The following is a 22,994-nucleotide window of genomic DNA, read 5'->3' as shown; positions in this document are numbered from 1 at the left end:
ACGTTCTCGGTTATTAAACGCGTCGTGAGGAGCGTGCTGTCGCTCCCCCCAAACCCAGCCACTTTATGACAGCCAATTAGTAAACCGAGTCAATCTTTTTGTCTGTACATACACAGCCAATTACCATGTTAGGCCTTCCCCAGTGTATTACTGTCAACTGTCAATAATAAAGTTACTCAATTATCTCGGCCTGCGTCCTCATTTAGACTCGATAATTTCGTCTCATCACAGTCGGTCTGCGCCGGGCAGACACAGCCACAGTCACGCCCAGTGGTTTCTGTCCCCTCAGCCGCGTCACTGCCTAAATCAAAATATAACAACCACCCCGTTGACAAATATTTTCGTCACTAATTTAGTTAACGAGATTAACGTCGGTCCAGACGCACGCATGGCACGGAGGGAAATGTCGGGTAATCAATCAACTTCCCCGCAAATCGGCTACGGAGCTACGCATAGCTGACGGAGGCGCCCCGGATGCCTCCCAGGGCCTAATGATTTAAAGGTTACTCGGAAAAGTGTGCGGCAACTCCTCTGGAAGCCGCGCGCGTGCGATCCATTATCGCCGTGGGTTTCCGCGCTTTTGCTGCGATTATTAATTGGCCAGAGGACACTGTTTAGTGTCACCGCTGATTTTTGTCTTGGGACGCCGCAGAGCGGACAGCGGCAGCTCTTCTATTGCAGGGGCTCAGCAACACTCGACAAAACACCAACAGCAGCAGCAGCTGCTGCCATACGTGCAAAGAGGCGGTGGTGTCACCACAATGCCCGTGCCGGCTCGGGGCGCTTTGTGACATCTGGAAGGCTCGCCGACAGGTTCAGGTGGTCAGGGTTAACCGACCGAGATGACTGACGGATGCTTCCCATTGCACCAGCCCAAGGCACGTACGTAAACACGCATGCATGCATACATACATATTTTTCCACTAAGATAGAGCCCTTACATACACTGTAGGGCCAAAGAAAATCCCAACCAGGTTCTTGGATCACAGTGCGGAGCGCTAACCACTACGCCACCACTACCGACAATACATTACTCACATAGGTGCAGACGTAGTGACGTCACTGTGTAATGCCGGCTCTAGAGGGGCACGGGGTGCGATGTACTCACATCGCGGACACCCCGTATGTAGCGACATCGCTGATGCCTCGTACATGTGGGTGTAGTACCGGCCCTAGAAGGGCTCGGTGAGCGCTGAGTCGTAGCGCTGAGTGGCACCACGCTCTGCGTGCAGTGCCGACCCCTACAGGATGGAGTGTGTCGGCCAGGGAATGGGGTTACTTTAGGCCGTGGCACTCTGGTTGACCCCGGAGGACACGTGACTGGTAAAGTCTACACAGGGGCCCCAAATCGGGGGGGCTGGGGGTGGTCACGTGTCGGGGCGAGATCCTGCGAGAAGGTGGTCGTGGCCAAGGGCGAAGCCAGCCACGACCAGGGAGGATAAAAGCCAGGTCCCCAGAGGGACCGGGGTTCGGCGTTGCTGTTGTTGTATCCTGAAGACGTCTACGTTCTACGTCCTGAAGAGTCACCAACACGTGGACCCGGACCCAGGCCGGGGTCCGGTCCGTTGTAGTTAAGTTACATAGTAATTAGCGCAGTTAGCCTGTGGTCCACCACAAAAGGTTGTTATCTTGTTAACCCCGAGTGTTGGTATAATACATGTGCTGCCTCCAAGAAGTGCGTATGCGACTCAGTTGAACTCATTACACATATATTCCACAAACACACCCAACAAACATTTCCTGTACAGCCTACACGGACTGTTGCAGCAAGCGCTGTTAGTGAGCACCCATTAAAGCTGGTACGGTGCATCAGGGGGTGGCGTTGGCAATACCACGCCCGGCCACCTTTGTCTCTCCAAAGTGTTGATGTCTTAACACCACACAAAGTACTCATTAAAGGCTGAGTCAACTTAGGACAGGGAATTGAACCATTTTCGTTCAGTTTATAGTGCAGTGCACTAACCAGTGCACCCACCACTCCCCTCAATTCGACACGCACGCACACACGCAACACAAACACACATTCGCACTCGCGCACACATCACCGCTCCACAACGTCAGGGTCAGGATTTTAATGAAAGATAGGAGGACGTCGCGCCAAGATAAAGTAACACGGCGATTGCGATCCAGGAGGGCTGGGACGGGTCGCCGGGTTAAATGAAAGTGTGTAGGCCAACACATTAACGCTGTTGACTCCATTCGCCAGCTCTTCATGGCCTTGTTTGACTCATGTAAACGGGTGGCGGTGCGCTGCCAAGTAATAGCGAGATAAATTTGGCGAGCCAAATGCAATTTCCTGTCGATTTAGCAGTCCGGCAAAAAAACAAACATTACCCAACGGAGCTGCCGTGGGGTCGCGTGGAATATTGCAGGGTTTAGGCAAGCGCATCGCAGGGCAAATATTTGCCCAGGAGCTGAGAGCTACAGGAAAGAGGAGCAAGGTATGGCCCGGCCAATATTTACAGAGCAACGCACCCTTGTGCGGGTTGCCCCGTTCCATGGGTTTCAGTTCACGAGTTGCCCCGGCTCAGAAGCGCGCAAGCCGCCATCGACATTGGAAATGGGCAAAAAAAAATGTTCGAGTGCGAACGCGGCCGTTGAGTTACCACGACATTTAGAATTCCTCGCGCACGAACCCCCTGTTTGTTTCTCGGCGTTCCCTGTTACGGGGCTAAGTTCGTCCGCCCCATATTTACGTTTAAAATTTTGGCAAAGTCATTCTTCCAACACAGCCTGCTACTTAAAATCACGCCTAAATGAACGTCCACTGCACGATTCCCTTCTAATTAACGATTCCGGCTCCGTCGCAATTAGCGCATTTACTTCACGGAGCCGCACCTCACGCTCGCACATTGGGAAAATGTAACGCTGGGATTTTAATTGGGGGTCTCGAACATTTCCGTGAACCAGATTTGGGGCACTGAACTTGACCCCAAGAGAGCATGGCGCGCTGTAGGTTCTGCAGCCCACCACCATGTGTGTTGAACCCTGGGGAGCAGTCGAGTCGTGGTTAGCGCTACGCTGCGCTACGAACCCGGCGACCCGAGGTCGATTCCCACTCACGGACAACACCAGTGATGATTATCTGAACCAGTTCTGGGCCTCCCCTAGGTCGACTCAGCCTCAAAAGAGTACCTGGTGCGGTGTGTAGTAAACATAACCACTGGGGAGACAAAGGCGGTCGGGCGTGGTGCTGGCCACTCACCCCCTCGTGTGCCGTGCCAGGGTGCTTGTGAACAGCTCTTGCCCCAAAGTCTGTTAAGGCTATACGGGAGATCTTTGCCTTTGTATGTTGAACTGACGCGCATTCACAACCTGCGCTCTTTGCAAGGTCGCTAACAGCGTCCGTGCCGCAGCAACGCGATTAGCCAATTGCTGCACTTTGCTGCCACTTAGTTTGCTCACACAACACTCAATTTAGCCGATTGCAGATGTCGCAGACGCGTCTCTTGGCGTTAAAAGCGGAGCGTCGCGTCGCTTAAATCGCGGTAAACAGTGGCTCGCCCAACGCCGCTACGCACATGCGCGGGGTCCAGCAGCGCGGCCGGGACTCGGTTTGATTCGAGACTCGGCATCGACGACTCAAAGGCGCGCTGCGGCACACAACGAGCGACGGGCTTTGAGACCTGCCCAGCGTCGAGCGGCGGGGGGAGGAACAAATGAAATAAAACGACGACAAAAATCAACAAACTCAAGCACACAGACAAGCACGGGGACCCACGGCCGAATGCTGGACACGCACATGCACACATGCACGCACGCACGCGCACACACATGCACGCACGCGCACACACGCACGCGTGGGAGCTTTGGAGCATGCCGTGTGACCGGGCGAGGCGGGGAGGGGCGGGGAGAGGGCGCACGGAGGCCGGGGTGTGCACAGCGGGCGTTTCAGCCGGTGGGTTACCTTGGATGAAGTATGGCTGTGCAGTTCTGCAGGAGGTGCCATGGGTTTGAATGGTGGTGGATGGAGAGGTGTAATACGCTGCACGCAAAACAAAGAGCAAACAGGGCCGGCGTTTGTGAGCGAAAAATAAGGGGGGGGGGGGAGGTCGCGCGCGTGGGCGCCGATTCGCTCCGGCGCTCGTAAGCGCGGAGCGCGCAAGGCGAAGCGACGCGCAGAGCGGCGAGCGCCGTCGGTCAAAGCGCTGACGGCTGCGAATTAAACACGAGAGGCGTGGGCGGGAGAGACACGCGCACAGCGATGACGAACACCGCGACGAGGCGCAGTCTCGACACGAATGGAGCCGTGTGAAACTTAACAAATTAGTAAACGTCTCGTCGTTAAATCATCGCGCTTCCCTGCCTGTGCTCGGTGGCTCAGCTCGTGTACCCCGTGTGGGATTTGGGGCTACGTGGAGCTGTGTGAAGTAACGTGGAGCTGCGTGGAGCTTTGTAGAGCATGTGTAGATTATAGTGGAGCTATGTGCAGTGATGTGGAGTCGCCTATCGCTGCATTCAGCTCTGTGATGTTGGAGCTGTGTGGAGGAGATGTGTTGAGTTGCGTGGCGCAGTGCACAGCCTGTGACCTGCAGCACACAGCTGCAGCGCAAGAAGCCGATAGCCACACAGCGTTGTTGTTGTTGTCGTCGTTGTTATTGTGGGGCCGACGCCTCTGCAAGGCGTTTATTCTGATTAAGGATTTTCTCGGAGGCAAAATCAGCGATCATTTGTGAGCTCCGGTGTTGACAATCACAGCTCCATGCATGATTTTTTTTCAAAGAATTTGAACGCACGACAATAAAAAAATCTCCTGAAAAGGAAACCTTGATGATTCACTCACAACCTTCGTGACTCTACTCCAAAAAGTTTAGTAATTCACGAGTAAAAAGGATGAACACGGAGGTTGCAGTGACAATCGTTATTCAAGCAGCCCTTCAACACCCACGACGCATTTAGCGTTGCTTTGCCTCCTGTCCTTGACAAAATACTCACACATTGGATCTTGATTTGAAGCTTTCGTGACTGCAGGAATCCATACTCTTTGGTTCTTTGGGTAAAGTCACGTAGGTATAAAATAAAATAAATCACGACGTTTCGGGCGCAACACAAGCGTCCGTCATCAGGAGATGGAGCAAAGAATGTGGCCGTAATAATCCACGTAGCAGGTGCTGGGTGGATGACTACACCACCGAGTCGTGAGAGACCGTGGCGGCTTGATGAGTTCAACCAGCAGTGGATTAACGACGGCTGATTGTTAGTTTCGCCGTTGTCATTAGTAACACAAAAACTAGAATGGCCCGCGTGGAAAAAATGCACGTGCGCTCAATGGCCTTCTGAGATTGCGTGACCCGCTGACCTATGGCCATTGACCTGTGGGGCCAATAGGGCCGGGCTACATTGGCCGAGGTCATTGTAGAGTTCTAGATTTGAAGCTTTCGTGACTGCAAGGATTCATACTCTTAGTTCTTTCGGTAAAGTCACGTAGGTAAAAAATGAAATTAAAATTAATAAAAATAAAACAATAAAATCACGACGTTTCGGAGGCAACACACGTCTCCGTCATCAGGTGGGACCGTCACAGCCAGATTTGCAGCAAATCTGGCTGTGACGGTCCCACCAGATTTGCTGCAAATCTGGCTGTGACGGTCCCACCTGATGACGGAGACTTGTGTTGCCTCCGAAACGTCGTGATTTTATTGTTTTATTTTTATTAATTTTAATTTAATTTTTTACCTACGTGACTTTACCGAAAGAACTAAGAGTATGTCATTGTAGAGGTCAGGAGCGCACAAGGCGAGGTCGCTATTCTTGGCATCGACCGCCCAGCCGACGGAGGCATGGTGGTCGGCAGGCGACGCCAGCCAACCTCGACGGGGACCACCACCACGGCGGCCTCGTTGTCCTGCTAGGCATGCTCCTTTGGCCTATGTAGGTAGTCCTACCCAGCAGGCCAACTGCAACTCGCCTACTAGGTCGACTGTTGTTGACTCGGCTGAAGGTACGTGGAACAAAGATAAAGACAAAAATCCCGATGTATCCGACACAGACTCTTGAGGTAAGTAAGTCCTATTAGCAAGCAACGATCAAGCCCGGCGCAGCGCACGAGTGCTGATGTTTGCACATCACGGCAACTACTCAATTAAGGGTGAGTCGACCTATGGGAAGCCCAGGAATAATAGTTGTTAGCCACTGATGTTGGCTGCGAGTGGGGATCGAACTCAGGGTTTGTATTGCAGAGCATTAACCCCGACACTCCCACTCCCGTAGGATTCTACATTTCTGCCCGGTTTTGAACAGGGGGACCATCGTCGCGTGTTAGGTGACCGTGATAACCACTGCACTACGGAGACCACACGAGCACACGGAGTCTGGTGCTGGGCCACACAGGCAACCGTGCAATGCAACCCCGGCCTCGTGCACGCTCGCTGGATACGCAGCGTACGGCGTGGACGCCGGGATGGACGTCGTACGGTCGCTACCGATGCCGGGCACAGGACCCCCCCTCGGACTTCCTCCACAACCATCGTCGCGACCACGAGTGGGACACCGAGCCCAACGCCAGCTACACAGCTACCAAACCAAACCGGCACTGGCGCCGGCTCCTGCAGCAGACGCTCCTATCCCAGCCCTGCAGGCTAGCCCCCAATCCCATTTGTCGTACGCTCAGTTTCGTTGTTGTTACATTAAACATTTTGTGCATGTAGCAAGGACCGTTGGTCACTTAATTCAACGTAAGCCATCAATGGAGCAATCCTTGATAGCCGTAATGATGAGGGCAGATCAAGTGAACTAAAACAAATGTCGCGACTATTAGCATCATCTGCTTAACATAACACAATTAGGATTCATAATAGAGGTTTTTTTGGGTTAGATCGCATGAATATATAAATGTGTCGTTAAACCCACCACCACCCGACACAGCCAATTAGTAAGGGTTGTCATGTAAACAGAACATGCCAATTCGTTACCAGTACAACACACCGTTGTGTTGGAGAGCAAATGTATGTATCATGTACGTTGATTGCCATATGAATAACCCAACCGGCAATGGATACCCATTGTGATTTATATGCATTCATTAATGCCTCCCCCCCTTCACACGTGAAGGGCTCACAAGTGACGTCATCACAAGTATCCCTCTATTTAAGAAAGGATACAGGAGGATTTCTCCACAAATTTAAATGTCACCTGATGAAGCTAATTGTAATTACTGGCGAAATGTCGTACTCAGATTGTAAATGTTGTGGCTTGGCTCCACACTGGTGTGCTGTACTAGTAACGAATTGGCACGTTTTGTTTACGTGACAAACCTTACTAATTCACATTTATATTTACGCGAACTAATCCAAAAAACCTATATGATGGATATTGGTCGCGAAAGCATACGTGTTAAACTGACAATTCGGGTGTTTTTGCACAACTGGAAACGACACGAGAACATGTGGCTTGTGCTCCAATTGTGGCCGACATTCACTGTGATGCACGATCGCTCGTCAACTAAACGAGTCGTAACTGAGCCTTGCTCGCATGTCAAGAATATCCACGGTGCGGTGTCTCCCACCAGCTCCTCGTTGTGCCATCATCACGACTCTCCTCCTCCACCAAACCACGCGAGGAAGCGTGCCGGCGGCAGCCACGACAGCGGTGGCGGTAGTGTCGGAACTTTATCCTTCAGAGCCATCCGGCCACTTCAACATTCAAGGACGTAATATTCCCTCTGCCATTCACAGCAAAAAAAATGCTCCCGTTCTGCTGCCTGCTTTGTCTCCGATGCACAATTTGGGGTTGAGGATACAATCTCGGCAGTTGGTGGGCGTGGGCTACAAGAATTACGAGTTTTGTGGTCGCTATGTGGCCTGGTATCACCGGAGCATGTGACAAGAACACATCCTTTTGACTATCCGAGACTATGCGTGCAGTGCGGGTGCTTACTCGCTATGATTTAGGGGAGCGACAGTGCCACTTGTAAATAATGTGGCATTTGTGAAAAGTTGCGGGTTTGTTATTTTGAAATGTCAACTCAATTGAATGTTTATTTGTTTGCTTATGTAAGTATATTTGAACCCACTCTGTGTCGCACTTTCATTGCCTTCCACTGCATTTTGTGCTTTATATGCCTCGAGCGTGTACTGCTATGGCATTGGGCAGCTGAACAACTGTGCAAGACTTCTCGGAATACAAGGAAGGAGGAAGGGAGCTTTCTGATGTGGAACCGAAGCCCTTGAACTGACAGTGGTTTGTGTCAGCGGTTCGTGCACTGCGCTACGGACCTGGCCACCCGAGTTCGATTCCCGTTCGTGGCTAACGGCTAAATATCTGAACCGGTTCTGGGCCTCCCCGGCAGGTCAACTTGGCCTTACAGAAAGTATCCTGGGTAAACATCAGCACCGGGGAGACAAAGGCGGTCAGGTGTGTTGCTAGCCATACTATCCCATCATGTGTGCGTCGATCTTCATAGGCATTTGCTACTGTTCAGCACTTGCTCCAACAGCCTATGAAGGCTACACGGGGGATCTTTGTATTTAGTTGCCTACGTGCATTACACAGGTTCACATTCCCCCAGTTCACACAAAAACGTGCTCAGGGTTCCGCAGCAGGCGCAGGGAAGTGCGCGGAGGATAAAATCGTGTGCCCATTCAGTCTGGCCCCGAGACGTCTCCCAAGTTAACCCCTTAGCTGCAACACGTGCAGGCATGCCCTGCATGCCTACGCCGGAATTACATCTCCATAAACATTGATCTAAAACATTTTTTGCGAGGTCCCTTTGTCCTTCTGGAACAATTTTTGTATGTATTTATCATTATTATTCGTAGCAGTAGTTGTATGGTTTATAGAGCGGACGCCCACACACAAAGTTGAATTTTTTTGGACGCTGTGTGCCGAGTGGAATAATTGGCTGGCGTATCGATGACGCCTCCTAACCCCGCCGCCGCGAGCCATTGTCTTTCCTGCGATGTACAAACATGAAGCCACCTACAAGTGACAGCCAAGGTTATTTACAACAAACCCAGGCCTGTAATTTTAATTCTCACTCTGAATAATTATCAGCGCTGTGTGTGTGTCGCCGCGTGTGTGTGCGTGCACGTGTGTGGCTGCCACAGGAGGGAACCGAAAGACAAATTATTTTGTTGGCACGTCGCGAATGAATGCTTCAATGAGCCTCCGCTCGTAGGCCACGTGGCGTCAGAGTTCATCAAGTGGCCACATACGTCGCACTTTGCCTGCGCAAATGTGTCAATTTTAAAAAATATAATCTCATCCCTGTCTTAAAATGACAATACGTGTGATTATACCGTCAGCGCTATTCGGTGTTTTTCAGAGTAACATTTCGTCTCGTGACAAGCAAATGGCATCATTGAAATTGGCCCTTTTGAAATACCACGGGCGACTGAATGAACCCCCCCCCACCCCCCAGCTTTAAGAAGGAGCCGCTATGATGGTCACATGCTCACCTCCCGTCAGTCAAGCGCACAACATGCTCATCGCAACACCGTCGTATCGAGAACGTTGATCCTCCTCCCACGTGGAACAATAGCCTCTCTCGTGCGACCACGTTCGCTCTAAGGCTGGAGTAGGCACGCGACGAGCAAACAAAGCCGTCGTGAGAGGCATACTTCATGCGGTGTGCCGGGTACTGAAATATATTCCAGCAAAATGTTTAAATCGTGGTTGACGAGCACATAAAATGGCTATGACACAAAAGCCATATATTCCCCCAACTGCCGTGAAAAACTGTTGGGAGAAAGCGCCATGAGTTGGAATCTACGAAGGCTGACACGGTGCACGAGGAGGTTGTGCCACCAGTACCACGCCTGGCCACCTTTGTTTCCCCAGTGCTGATGTTTGCTCATGGCACCAGGCGGTTGTTGTTATGCTGTGGCTGCAACCAGGTTTCTACGGTGTAACTAGGTCCACATCCAAAACGAGTATTGCCCAGTCGATTTTCCCTGTTCCAATATACTGCAAATACTTATTTAATGCCAAGTCAACGTAGCGGAGGACCCACGACCAGTTTGGATAATCGCCAACGATGATTAGCCGTGGCAGAGAATAAGACCGACTAGCTAACCATTACACGCGCGCATAAACATTCACATGTATTGAGATGAGTGGAGGAGTTGTGCATGCACGATAAGCATGCAGTGGGGATGACTATGTATGGGCGTAAAAGCACGGCGTCAAATCTCAACCCCCAGTGATTTCACGAAATTGTCACAATTCAGGGTCACGATTCCATCCAAAAGTCGATGCTCTTCTGCTTGATTTCTACCGTCTCTTGTTTGCACTGCTTCTTATCTCTTCTGTCTCGTCCCCACAATTCTGATGACCGCATTACGCTCAACGCGTTTGCATACACAACCTCTGAACAGGTCACAAACAAGCAATTGTTCCCATTCACAAACTGAACGTGTGTACCAAGGGCACAATAACCGCCTGGACTCTGTTCTAATCCACCCAGCGTCACTTGCCCTGCTATACGGGGGGTGGTGAGGGGGGGTTCTGGGTGTAGCTGTCGGGATTTTAAACAATTCAGCAAAAAGAAATTCAATTATATCAACAACACACGTAAATATATGTAGTGACGTATATTGAGTCACTACGGCGTTTAGCGACAGCTACTGAGGCACCAGAGTATGTATGGCATGGAAGGGGGCCCTAGGGGGCATGGTTCTGGTGACAAGTCAGAGAGAGGGCAGGTGAGGACGGGACAGTCTGGGCAAACCCGAGAGGGCACGTGACCAGGACAGGATAATGAGGGGGGCCAGAAGATTGCGAGAGGGACACGTGATGTATAGCCCAGAACCTTCTAGTAGGATCTAGAAGGGGGCGTGGCCGAGGGCGGAGTCAGGCCACGCTCAGGGGCATAAAAGGGAGGTCCCGAGAGCCGATCGAGGCTGTCTGTTGGAATGGAACCCGTCGGTGCTACGTCTCTTCGATGCTCGGTCCTCGGTCTTCGGTTTTTACGCTCGCTATCGTGGGTCAGGCAGTGTGTTACTGACTGACCCAGTTATGTAGTTACCCCATTGTGGTCTAGTTACCCCGTTGTGGTCTAGTTAACCAGTGTACGTTTATGTAGTTACCCTGTTGGGGTGCGAGAATAGCGTGTTGCCTCCACGTTCAAGTATGTACCTCCGTGGAACCCACTACATATATACAAGGAAAGTGTATTGCTTATTATGCCCTTGCAATTATACCTTGGTCTCTTGCCATGGTGGTAATATGCACCAAAGTTTAAAAATGAAGACAATTAGCACGGTGCATCGGGGATGTCGTCAGCTTTTTGACGTCTACCATCCCGAGCGGCGCGCTCCTCCGAAAGCAGCGCTCGCAGCTGGCAAGTAACTTCGCACAATTGTCTCCTCTTTACCACAGCCTATGGCAGCCTCCACACTCGTTAGGGGCCTGACCTTCTGCAGAAAATGCCCTCAGAGATGCTGCTCTTAACGACAGCAACAACGACAACGACAACCATTCACTGACTCACAACATCACTCAGTGAGTGAAGGTGTCCTAACGCTCACTCACGCTGCTCTTATCTCTCCTGGTGGGTGGGTGAGTGACTGGGTGGGTGAATGAGTGATTGAGTGATTAGACTGAGCGAGTGGCTGAGTGAGTGAATGGCTGAGTGAGCGATTGGGTGGATGGGTGAGTGGGAGAGTGAGCCAGTGATTAGAGTGTGCATGAGTGGGTAAGTTAGCGAGTGGTTGACTAAGTGGGAGAGCAAGCGAGCGAGTGGGTGGTTGAGCGGGTGGATAGTTGAGTGGGTGGGTGGGTGGTGGGTGGTTGAATGGGTGGGTGTTTGGTTGAACGGGTGGGTGGTTGAGAAGGTGGTTGAGCAGGTGGATGAGTGGTTGAGTGAGTGAGTGGATGAGCGACTCCGAAAGTGAACAGGAAAGACAAATTGAACAAAATGGGGTTTTTTGTGCAGCCATCAGCGACCGGGCCGAAGCCACGAGCTCGCCCCACGTGCGAGCGCGTGCCGCGCTGCGTCGCTCACATTGGGTGCTGACGTTGTGCGTGTCCAGGAAGGTGCCCTGGTCGTCGATGAGGGTCAGGCTCTGGTCACCGTAGCCGCGATCCATCGAGTTCACCATGTGCGTCATCTCCTGCCGCGTGGCGCTCACAGTCTCCTTGCGCTTCTTCGCCAGTTTTCTGCGTGAAGGGGATCAGAGGCCGGTGAGCGACGGACGCCGGCAACGGGAAGAGCGCCGGCAGCGGCGTGCGGCTGGGCACGCCGCGATGCCGCGACGCAGCGTCGCGTATTACAAGCGGCAGCACCGATTCGTTAGCCGAGGAATAAGTGAAAGATGTGACGCCGTTCGCAACGGAGCATTATAAGTAGTGATGGAAATTACGGACGCATTGATTCCTTGTTAATATTATTGCTATTGATTGGATTCGTGTTGCTTCTTAAACTCTCGATATATGTATCAATATGCTTGTGTAAGAAGCAATTGTTTTTGATTGGCACATGTCGTATGTAATCGGGCTCGTGTCACCTCGGCAGCCCCTAAAGGCGCTACCATTCACAGACTTTAATCAAATAATCGATTCTCGAACCGTGACAATCCAACAATTCGGCAGGAGTGGTGGTGGGGGGCGGAGGTGCAGTTAGTTGTATTCTACCGCTAATGATAAGTAATTCATTTCTGCTCTGTTTCTGCCTTCACCTCACGAGTAGCACAACAAACAAAACGGTTGTTCCATTGAGACAACGCCATCACGTTACGTGGGCCAGGTTGCTTGATTATCTTACTCTGCCACGGGGTAGAAATGTTTTACTTGTTTTCTGTATTAAAGTGCTCATGACATGACTAGGAGAAGCCTCACTATTCCAAAAGGTCTTCAACGTGACCAACATAACATTGATAAGGTCGATGCATTACACATTCATTAAGCACACACTGACAAATTTAAGCTCCTTCCAGGGCTGGGATGCAGCATTCTAAATTAAATTATATGAGCCACAGTAGCGTGACTGTGGCCATGCAACCCAAATCATGGGCTGCCAAGTCACCCATCTGTGGTCTGCGCTCCTTCAAGAGAGGAGGAGGAGGAACAGCGACATGACACGAACTCTTTCTCTCTGTCCACTGAAATCCGATCGTCCAGGCCAGCAGCAGCAGGACCGCGACATTGGTCTTGAGCTCCTGAACCATATCGCTGCTGCCATCGTGCGCAGGGATAGAATAGCCTGCAGTATATTTTGACATATTTGTTTCAAGTAATGACATTCTCGGATTATGTTAATTTATGGCAAAGTTTGGTGATTTCGTGCATCTGTACTTTAATAAAAGAGCAGATGATCAAGTAAGTATTGTTCCACTAACTTACAGGGTTACTGCAATATCAATGTAAGACGTAGACATTGTTGCCTTCACTTCTAACCTCCTGAGCATTTCCCTTTGTCAATAGAGACTTTAACTTTGCACACATCTCGTGACGAATCACGACTTGAAAACAAAAACGCCAATCAGTCGCTATTCCACAAGACGCACACGGGCGAGTTCTTCCAGCGCCGTGGGACGAGAGTGGCCACGTGCGTGGCGACACGCGATGCAGTACTTCTCGGACGGAGTGAGCCCCGCCACGTGTGGAACTTCTCTTGCAATATAAATAACCCCTAACTCAGGGTCTCCCGGTGTTCCGCACACTTCTATAATTTCAACCTTCCAAAAGGTTACAAGGCAGGGGAAGCTACGGTGCGTGTAATTAGAATTTCCAACGTCTTGTACGGCAGAGCTAAAGCATTCCTAAAGCATTCCAGAACATTTAAATATAAATGCTAACAAGAAAACTTTACAATGTGTCTTTTTTTCAACAATACATCCCATCTTGGCGATTGTAATTCACGATTTTATAACTTAAGGGTACCCTCAGCTCGCCCTGAATTTTTATAACATGGCTTCATTTACATTTCGCTTGCATTTTAAAACACACACAGACACAGCAGCTCCCGCTCCGCTTACTCTCCACTTCCTATTAAATATTGCGGCAATGCCCACAGAACCCAACTCAACGATGCGCTTCTCAATTATGCAGATGTCAGATTCAACGTGAAAAAGCAGGTACGATGCCGTCTGCATCCAAAACATCCCAGCCGGAGTCTCCAGTTCGCTGCCGAGGGTGTGAGACCGGGCCACGGCACCTCACCGGGCCATCACGTCCTGGCCCAGTGTGGCAGAGGTTCCCGGTTACAAGCTAGTTGAATATCACCGGGGGACGATTCGGAGCATGTCTGTGCGCCGTCTGGTTTATGGTGGACGTTAGAGATCACGTGACATCACTCGAAAAGCAGTAGGCCATGTGTCCCCCCGGCGTCGTGGTCCGAAAATATATTTATACAACATTTTAAAAAATACTCGCAAACTACTTAAATGGGTAAACCCACACAAAAACATCGCCCACTACTGGGAAACTAAATCTGTCTGTGAAATACAGCCTTGTATAATCCCAATGGCAGTGAATACCAAAAGTGATTATAATGATTGATCGTCCCCAGCACACGTCCTGCCCACAGCCCCTGCGGCTCCTCTCGGAGCCCGGGCATCATCGTCATCATCACTGAATATTCACACCGTGCCTCCCACGCACTATACCTCGAGGTGACTGACAGCAGGAGACCCCCCTCCCTCACTGGCAGCTCTCCCTATGCGGCACAAGGTGAATGCAGCATTGGCCTGCAAGAGGGTATTAGTCTATTCTGGCAGCAGGGGGGCATGTCACTTATGTGGCTTTTCGAAATAAAGCAATTTGAATAGTTTACAAATTTGGCAACTTTGTACCACGACGCTGGCACACGTCGGACTGCTCTTTTATAAAAAAAAATGTGAAGGAGACAGCGCAACTGTCTGATTGACAACACCTGCAAGTATTATCTAGGCTGGCCGCGAGGTTCAAACCACAAACCTCTGAAACAAGCGGCAAACGCGCGCGCTGCCTGGCCACGTCACTGTTCCCGGTTGGCTGGCCCTCGTGACACCAATGCACCCTCCCCAGCTCTGCTGCTCAGCGTGTTGGCCAAAATGTTTTTGGAGTAGACACGAGCTGTCTGGGAGAATGTATCGTTGAGGTGGTTAATGGCTTGAAACGCTCCGATTCCGAGCCCTGAACACATTTAAGTGAGAGAGCAACCTCACAAAAAGCCATGGACCTGCCATTAAACAGCCCCCTGAGCACAAGCCTGAGCACACTTTGCGCAGCTTGGAATAATGGTGCGTGTGTCAGTGCCTAGATGACAGCAGATGTTGGCTATTAACACACACCCTGTATTCATTAAGAATGCACCCACATAATGGGTATCCCTCTCTGAAATACATCAGCAGGCAGCACGCTGGTGTCACGTTAGCCATGCTCAGAAGCGCCGTGGTGCCAGAGTACACAGCACCTTTGCCTAGGGAATGATCTTCAACATTTCCCTGTCCATAGCCGGTCGTGAGCCTTAAATCTGCCACATCTCTGTGCGCTCAACTGGAACACATGGCGAGCTTGGTAGCCCCTCCCACTGTCAGCCCACCCACTGCTTGGGTAGCCCCACCCACTCTGTTAGCCCCACCCACAATGTTAGCTCCACACACTACACAGGTAGCTTCGTCCTTTACAGCACTTCGAACACGAGGACATAATGTTTTAAACTGGGGCCAAAGATCACGATTTTCGCTCAAGCCACAGGACAGACTTTTTCACACCCGAAATGTCCCAGCCAATCCAGGTAGTTTGTCCCACGAGGCACGGGGGCGAATTGTACTCCAGACTGCGGTACAGGACAACATATGGTGTCCATTTTGTTTCAACTACAAAAAGTATGCATAATATTTTACCCTTACAGCACTGTAATTCTCATGAAATTTGGACAGAGTAACAGAATAACAGCAAGAGAGACTCATCTTACTAAATGCCTTATTTCATTGGGAAATACACTAGGATTTACACTTTAAACTAAGATAACCAAACCTCCACAGTGAGCTGCTGTCTGGCCTGTGTGGGAGCGCACGTGGGGAACCGTCGATGAATCTGTGGCCTTGAATGTTCTGGGAAGGAGGTTTCGTGCGGCTCTCCTCTCGTTGTAGATTGCTCTGAACACCACTGCACAATTACTCGCTCAGGTCTCAGAGGGCACACGTGCGGAGATGGTGGCCTCTCACGGAGATGGTGACCCCTCTCACGGAGACGGTGGCCTCTCACGAAGACGGTAATCGCCACCCCCTTAGAGACCTCGCCAATGTGTAATTTATTGACATTTCCCAGTTTCTAGATCTGCCTCTGGCCTGTCGTCCGTTAAAAGCACTCCAACGTAAAAAGGCGACCGCATCCGGACATCCTGTCCAGCACGAAGCGGAGCCTCGTCACTCGCCGTACAAATGGGACGACGAGTCGGGCAGGTCAGACCCCTCTCACCCGGGACGTCACCGGGCACCGAGATAATTCTGATCAGCTGCGGCCGCTTCTGTTGCATTCCCACGCAAAGACTCGCGGCCGCAGAGATTACATGTCAACGGTGCGACAAGAACGCCGCACTCCGAGCACACTTGGTCTCAGATTGGAAGCGAACTGTGCCGCAATGAGCCTTACGACAGCCGCGCTAAGCCCTGCTCGGGAACAGAGAGGATTACCGTGGCTAATAAAAACAAATCGCTGCACAAATTGCGCTTTTGCGGTGCAGAACGACGCTTCTGGCACGCGCGCGCCCAGTCCCCCCCACCGCCCCAACGTCAGCTGGGTAGAGGCCGCCGCTAACGTCACGTCAAGGGATCAGCTGCTACAGGTAAGCCTGAGCCAGCTGCCAGCCCGGCCCTTACCTGTGCTAGGGTTGCCCCCTATCCTGGTTTTCCCAGTGTTCGTCTGTTGCGTAATGCTATACCACCCAAAACAAAGCGTATCAATAGAGTTTTCCCCTCTTCCGGTATTGTGAAATATTCTTCTTCCCATTCGTGTGTCCTGAATTTTTGTAGCTCAGGCGGTGGCAACCCTGACTGCACAGGTGCATTGCGCCCATCGACGTTTTTTTTCCGACAAAGTAAAAGTAGATTAAAAATAATAAAACGAGTATCGCGACATGCACTGTGGAAACGCAAGCCTTGGCTCAATAGGCAGACAGACAGCAGAAATTAAAATGTTATGCGAAGCAGCAAATCAAAACAGGGAACATAAAAACGTGAATTAGTTGGATGTGGGAGGGGGTGGGGAGCCGGGTGGATATGAGATTGTTTTTTTTGTGCACTGTTACTTACAAGTAATAGGAGTAAGAATGGGAGCTCCGCCTGTGAAGGGTGAGAAAGCCATGTGAAGAGAAGCGTGAGGACATCAGCGTCAATGCCATCCGTCCACAGATGAGTAACAAAAAAAATATTAAAGCTGCATGGAATGACCGAGCAATTCGAGACGTTAATACAAATATGCGGACGTGCACGTGGTCGCCATGCCCAGGGGCGGGTGGGAGCAGGCACCAGCACCACGAGCGCCACACAAAGGTCCCGCCGCCACGCGGCCAGCGAGCGGTCACGCGTTTGTCGGCAGGTTTCTTTTTTCAAGTCTCAGCAAGCCGGGTGCAGTAAAAGGGTTAAACTAGATGCTTAGCAATTGAGAAGCCACAAGAGAAATTCTCATTAGAAATAAATAAACACTGCGTATGCGTTGTTATTGTAATTTAGGAACTAATGCATACACGTGCACTTTTTTAGGGTACCAATATTCCGGGTCTAATTTCAGCCGGAGCTGGCTGGGGCTCGGGTCCAGAAAATAATTCCCCGCTGCAGGGTGGGGGTTGGTGGGGTTGGAGGGTGGGCGCGGTGAAGTCTTAGCGGCTGGGGGCTTTGCAGGGCCCCGGAAGAATATCCCATGATAAATTAATCCCGAGCGTGTTAGTGTTAGTACGGCCGGTGGCAGCATTCGCGCGGCTCTCTTAGCGGAGAGGGAGGCACTGGTTACCTGCTGCAATGCTTCACTGGCCAATGTGCCGGCTTCACTGGCCAACTCCCCCTAGGGGGATAAGTACAACACCTCGCGGAGCCGTGTGCAGACTGCGGTGTGCGTGGTGGGTGCGGAGTGCGTCTCGTCACACCGGCCGCAGCACACGGCATCGAGCACGGGACGCGCACGCGAACTTGGCGTGTGCGTGCGTGCGTGTGTGCGCGTGCGTGCGCGTGCGTCGGCGTGCGTCGGCGTGGGGAACGGTGGCTCAGGTGTTCGTGAACTGCGCAATGAACCCGGCGACCTGAGTTGAATTCCCGCTCACGCCCTCCCCTAGGTCGACTCAGCCTCAAATGAGTACCTGCTGCGGTGTGTAAACATCAGCATTTATGGATACAAAGGCAGCCGGGCGTGGTGCTGGCCACCCACCCGTTCGTACGCCATATCGGCCTACATAGCTGCCCGTTAACAGCAATTGCCCCAACAGTCCAAAAGGCTATACGGGGGCTCCTTGTGTGAGCATGGACCCAGTGCAATGTTGTCTGCAAATCCAGGTTTGGTGCCCTCCCCGACAGTGGACAGGATTCGTGAAACACCCAAATCAACAACTGTGATCACTGTGTGAGCGACGAGGTGCTGATGAGAGGATGTCAATTATTTACCCAAGGAAGCCTCACGGAGTCTCAGGACTATTTCTTTCACGTGGGTCCTCTTTACGGTTTTCCCAGGATCGTCATCTCATTGAGGTAGCTGTCACAAAACATCTAAGTCTTATGGGAGTATTAAAAGTCCGGTTTTTGTCGTTTGTTTAACTATACACTGCTCAAGGCAATGCATTTACATGGAGTCCTCCCCTCTCTCGGCCATGTCAGCTTTCCGTTCTTCACATGATAATGAGCCAGGTGTTTCGTACCCCCTGAGGTGGTGCCCCGAGTCCTGCAGAAGTCACAAAACTCGGACTCAGGAGGGTCCTGCTACAACGGGCGTTTGGCCAGCGAGCGATTGGTTTGGCAACACTCAACACCGCCATCTTCGAACCACAACGCAGCCCCACACCTGCAACATTCGGCAAGCCCCGGTGCAGGTCGCGCATCTATTTGGGAACCAGGGTCCATCCTGCTTAGCCTGTGAGATGCAAGGAGATCGGGCGCATTCAGCGCGACTTTGTCGAAGGCAAAGCCGTGAAAATTATGAATATGTTCAACGTTCTGCTTTCCCACAACAAAGCGCTTCATATTGCGCCCGGCTCAGTCTGACGCGGACACCAGCGCCCTGACGCTCGCCCAGTCCGCAATGTCAGATGCACTCCTGGAAAGCATCGCCTTTATGTTTACAAGGCACCACGCCATGTTATTAAACATCCCAATGAAAGGCCTCGGGGTTTATAAAGCGCAAGTGCCTCTTGCACAGTGAACGGCGCACACGTGACTGCGCATCAAAGGCAGCGTTCAAAGCGTACGATTGGCTTGCCACAGTCAAAGGGACTGCACTCCGAGTCTCTGTATCATATCGGCCTCTGTGTTCGTACCGACAGTCAAGGGTTTAGCGACGCTCGCAGGGCTGGCTATTCTTGATGTGGAATGACGGAGGGAGGCGCGCGCAGTGCCTCAAACTCACGGAGGATGATCCGAAGCGAAGCTCGCTCGCAGAAAAGTCTGGCACCGACGTTTGTAAAACGTTGCCCCCCCCCCCCCCCCCACTGCAGAAGGAAAGCCCAAAGCGGCACAACTGTACAACGGTGTCACCAATCGCAAGTCGAGGCCGTAAAATCTACCAGCAATTAACCCGGTTATATGATATAATTAGCGAATGTTGCAAACGCATGGGCAGCTACACTCTTAAAGAGCGGTGGTGTTCATAGGCGCCTATGTAAACAGCAAATGGGCATTGAGCACGAGTGGATATCTACCTGAATCCCATCAGCAGACACCGTGTAGTTTTTTACCCAACGGTGGCTATGCTTTTGTAACACCGTAGAACTCCTCTTATCCATGGTGATGTGGGGGTCGAATATCGCTGTGGGGTTATGCTGAAATGTACTCCACTTATCCTCAGGAAATAATGTCAGTTAATTGTGGATAATAGGAAAACAAATCTATTAACTCGTTCTAACCTTAAAACATTTGCAAATTTGAGTTATGATCTCATATCCCAAAGTGTATTCTGGGGAAAAAATCAAACAACTCGTGGGAAGTGGGACAAATTTGTTGAGCGACTTCTTTTATGCACCAAACATGTGCGTATAAAATGCATCCGGTTAGTAAAGCACGATGTGAAAACCCACAGATAAAAGGAAGAATAGCACTGCGGATAATGCATTTCCGGGACCATACAGCTCTCAGAGATAACAGGAGTCGCAGGTCATAGGGTTGTAGAGAGGAGGAGCTCTCCTGCGACGAGTTCACTGCCCACGCAGACGCAATGCAGGTGAGCGCGTGGCACAGTCGGACGGTGCGACCGCGTCACGTGCTCGGAGCACGAGGGCCCCCGGTGGACAGTGTGCTTCATCCGCCAGAGCTCCGTTCGTGTGATCTAAGATCGGTGCCCGATACCCTTGACAACAAACGCTGGCGCTGCCTCTGTGCTCGCCAGGCCTCGACAAAAATGAGAGGAAGTGCACAGGTTAAGAGCGGGGACTCGCGTCTATTAAAAGGTCCACGCGCTCTCAGTCGGCCCACGTTGTCACAAGATAAATGCCGGTCACCCCGGGGCAGCAGGGTCACACAGTTCAAGTAATGATTCTCTGTTCCTGAGCAAACCGCCGCGGAAATAAAGGTGCGTCCATTACTACAGGGAGCACACACGCGCACACACAGCCCACAACGTGAGTGGAGAGAGAGAGCTATTCAGCGAGAGCTATTCAGGACACACAAAGAGGGCCGATTCATTCTCACAAGCGGCGCTTTGTTGACCGGAGAGAGCGCTCTGTGGTTGCGCGCGTCAGGGAGTTGCGAGTGTGGAGTGCGCCGCTCACACGCGGAGCGCGGTGCGGCGCACCGAGCGACTGTCACGGATGCAATCGGCCTGCTCGTACGTTTATCCGATTGTTGTCTACGCAGCCCGCTGCTACGTTTATCAGATTGTTGTCTACGCGGCCCGCTGCTACGTTTCCCTAACGGGACTCTGCCGGCAGTGGCTTGTGCGTTGCGCAACCCACTCGTTACAGACACCTGCATAAGAAGCCAGGCTGGCCAGCTTGGTGAAGTATGGTCAAGCAACCCTCCTCACGGTGTGGGGAGGCCTTCATCCAGTGGTGGATTTTTGTTTTGCATTATTATACCGTTATATCCTTCCTGTTGGTTCTGGGTCATCAACATTATAGAGCCATTGTTGTGTTGAAAGAACTTTCTTTGTCATCATTTAAAACAGTTTATTAAATTAATACGACAATTAAACATGTAAATAACTAAAGGATGCGTTCATACGAATGAAACATCGTAATAATTACAATGGAAACAAGGCTATTATGTCCGCGCATTGCTGATTAATGAACGCCGATGCGCACACCAGGCCAAGCACAATCGTGCGATCGCGCTATTGAGCACAGAGAGATGTTTGTAACAAAGCAATAAACCCACGGCAATTGCACCGAGCCAGGACACAACGCTGGCGAGAAGCAGGCAGGGTGGGCTGTTAACGTGTGACGACGCTCCTGGAGGTAGCACGCGGGCCACAGGGCAGCAGTGACACACGAGGCCGAGGAGGAGCACGTACCAAGGGGGCTCTCTCGCTAGGAGTGGGCTCCTTGGAAACACAGAGACATTCGCCTAAAAGCTGTGGCAAGATCTAGGGGAGGAAGAAAGGCAGAAGTGGACCCCAGGGTTGCATTATTTGCCGAATGTAATCATTTATGCCGCCAACTGTCAATCATCTTAAACTGAAGGGAAATCTCGAGGTCACTTGAAGGAATCACAGAAGTAGTGCTGTGATATTCGCTTCCGCGGACCGTTCTCTAACACGAAGGGAAGCACTGTTTCATGACATCGACAGCAAAGAGGCCAACAAATGGAGGGGACTAAAAAAGATTCAAAAATAAAAACAGAGGGAAATTAATTTGCAGTTCCAATACAACAGCGCTGTGACCAAAATTCATTATCCCGATGGTAAGATTGTGGTGTAAGATTTGCCCAAACGTTAAGCAAAACGATAGCAATCTGGAGTGGTCGATGCATTATTAACGAGTCATTGTTGACGGGTCCTGTTCCTGGCGTGCATTGTAATTATACTTCTTTATATCAGAGCCAACACATGCAAGTGGAGAGAGAACATCGTGGACATGGCGGTGGATCAATGGCTAAGAAGAGATAATTATCATTGTAAAACAGAGCACACTGCCACACCGCTTCTCTCGTATTTCCGCCAGCTCTCCCCCTCTCACGGATAGCGCTGAATTCTAAAATATGCACTCGGTATGTTAATATTGCATGAAACGCACTTTGTTTTTAATAACTGCGGTAAATTTCAATAAAGTTGTTTACTTAAAATTACACTCGCTCAAAGATGCGCTTTTTAATTTTAATCATCAATTCCCCCACCCACTCCGGCTTGAATTAATAATCGCTTGAAGGTGCCGCATCGTAGCGCAGCGCAGTGGAACGCTTCCGAGCGGAAGCCGGGGGACTCGAGCGCAATCTTTGAAAGGAGACGTGCACCTGATTTACATTTGCGGGTATTACCGCAAATGTCAGGCGAACTGATTAGAGGGCACCAAGAGCTCATTAACGCCCGCTGAGCTTTCGCGCTAAATGTTACCATGTGAAGTGCCTTTATTTTCTGTTGCGCCGCAATGTGAAATAATAAAAACAGGTTTAAATGTCACCAATTCCATTACAGCTGTGGCTTCTTTATGCATATTTTATTAGCGGGTGGGCTGGCGGTTCGCAGGCGGCGCTGCGAACCCGGCGGCGACCCCAGTTCAATCCCCCGCCACTGCCAACACGCGTGGCGAGCGACGCTCCCGAGTCTGCCTTCTCCAACCTGTGCGGACCCGCGTGGTGAAGTATGGTCAATCAGCTCCTGTGATTGACCCAGCGTGGCTGGGTAGGTCTTCATCCGGAAGTTATTTTAAAAAGGGCCGTGTGTAAAGTTATTCTTCACATGTCGGGTTAAATGCCACGATACACAAATAAATTCTGCCCATG

At 51.1% G+C, this 22,994-nt stretch overlaps 1 protein-coding gene across 1 annotated transcript in view; it reads right to left on the bottom strand.

Annotated features, from left to right (window-relative positions):
• The window catches only part of LOC133353379 (receptor-type tyrosine-protein phosphatase kappa-like), a 189,203-nt gene that overhangs the window by 68,110 nt on the left and 98,099 nt on the right, over positions 1-22,994 (bottom strand). The window contains 2 exon segments of the mRNA XM_061569582.1: positions 3,908-3,985; positions 11,942-12,096. Coding sequence (XP_061425566.1) covers positions 3,908-3,985; positions 11,942-12,096 — 233 coding nt within the window.

The sequence above is a fragment of the Lethenteron reissneri genome, chromosome 43 (assembly GCF_015708825.2).
Source record: "Lethenteron reissneri isolate LAM-NWPU_2019-01 chromosome 43, ASM1570882v1, whole genome shotgun sequence".
Classification (NCBI taxonomy): Eukaryota; Metazoa; Chordata; class Hyperoartia; order Petromyzontiformes; family Petromyzontidae; genus Lethenteron; species Lethenteron reissneri.
Note: the sequence above shows the minus strand (reverse complement) of the source record. Positions and strands in the feature narration are given on the sequence as shown.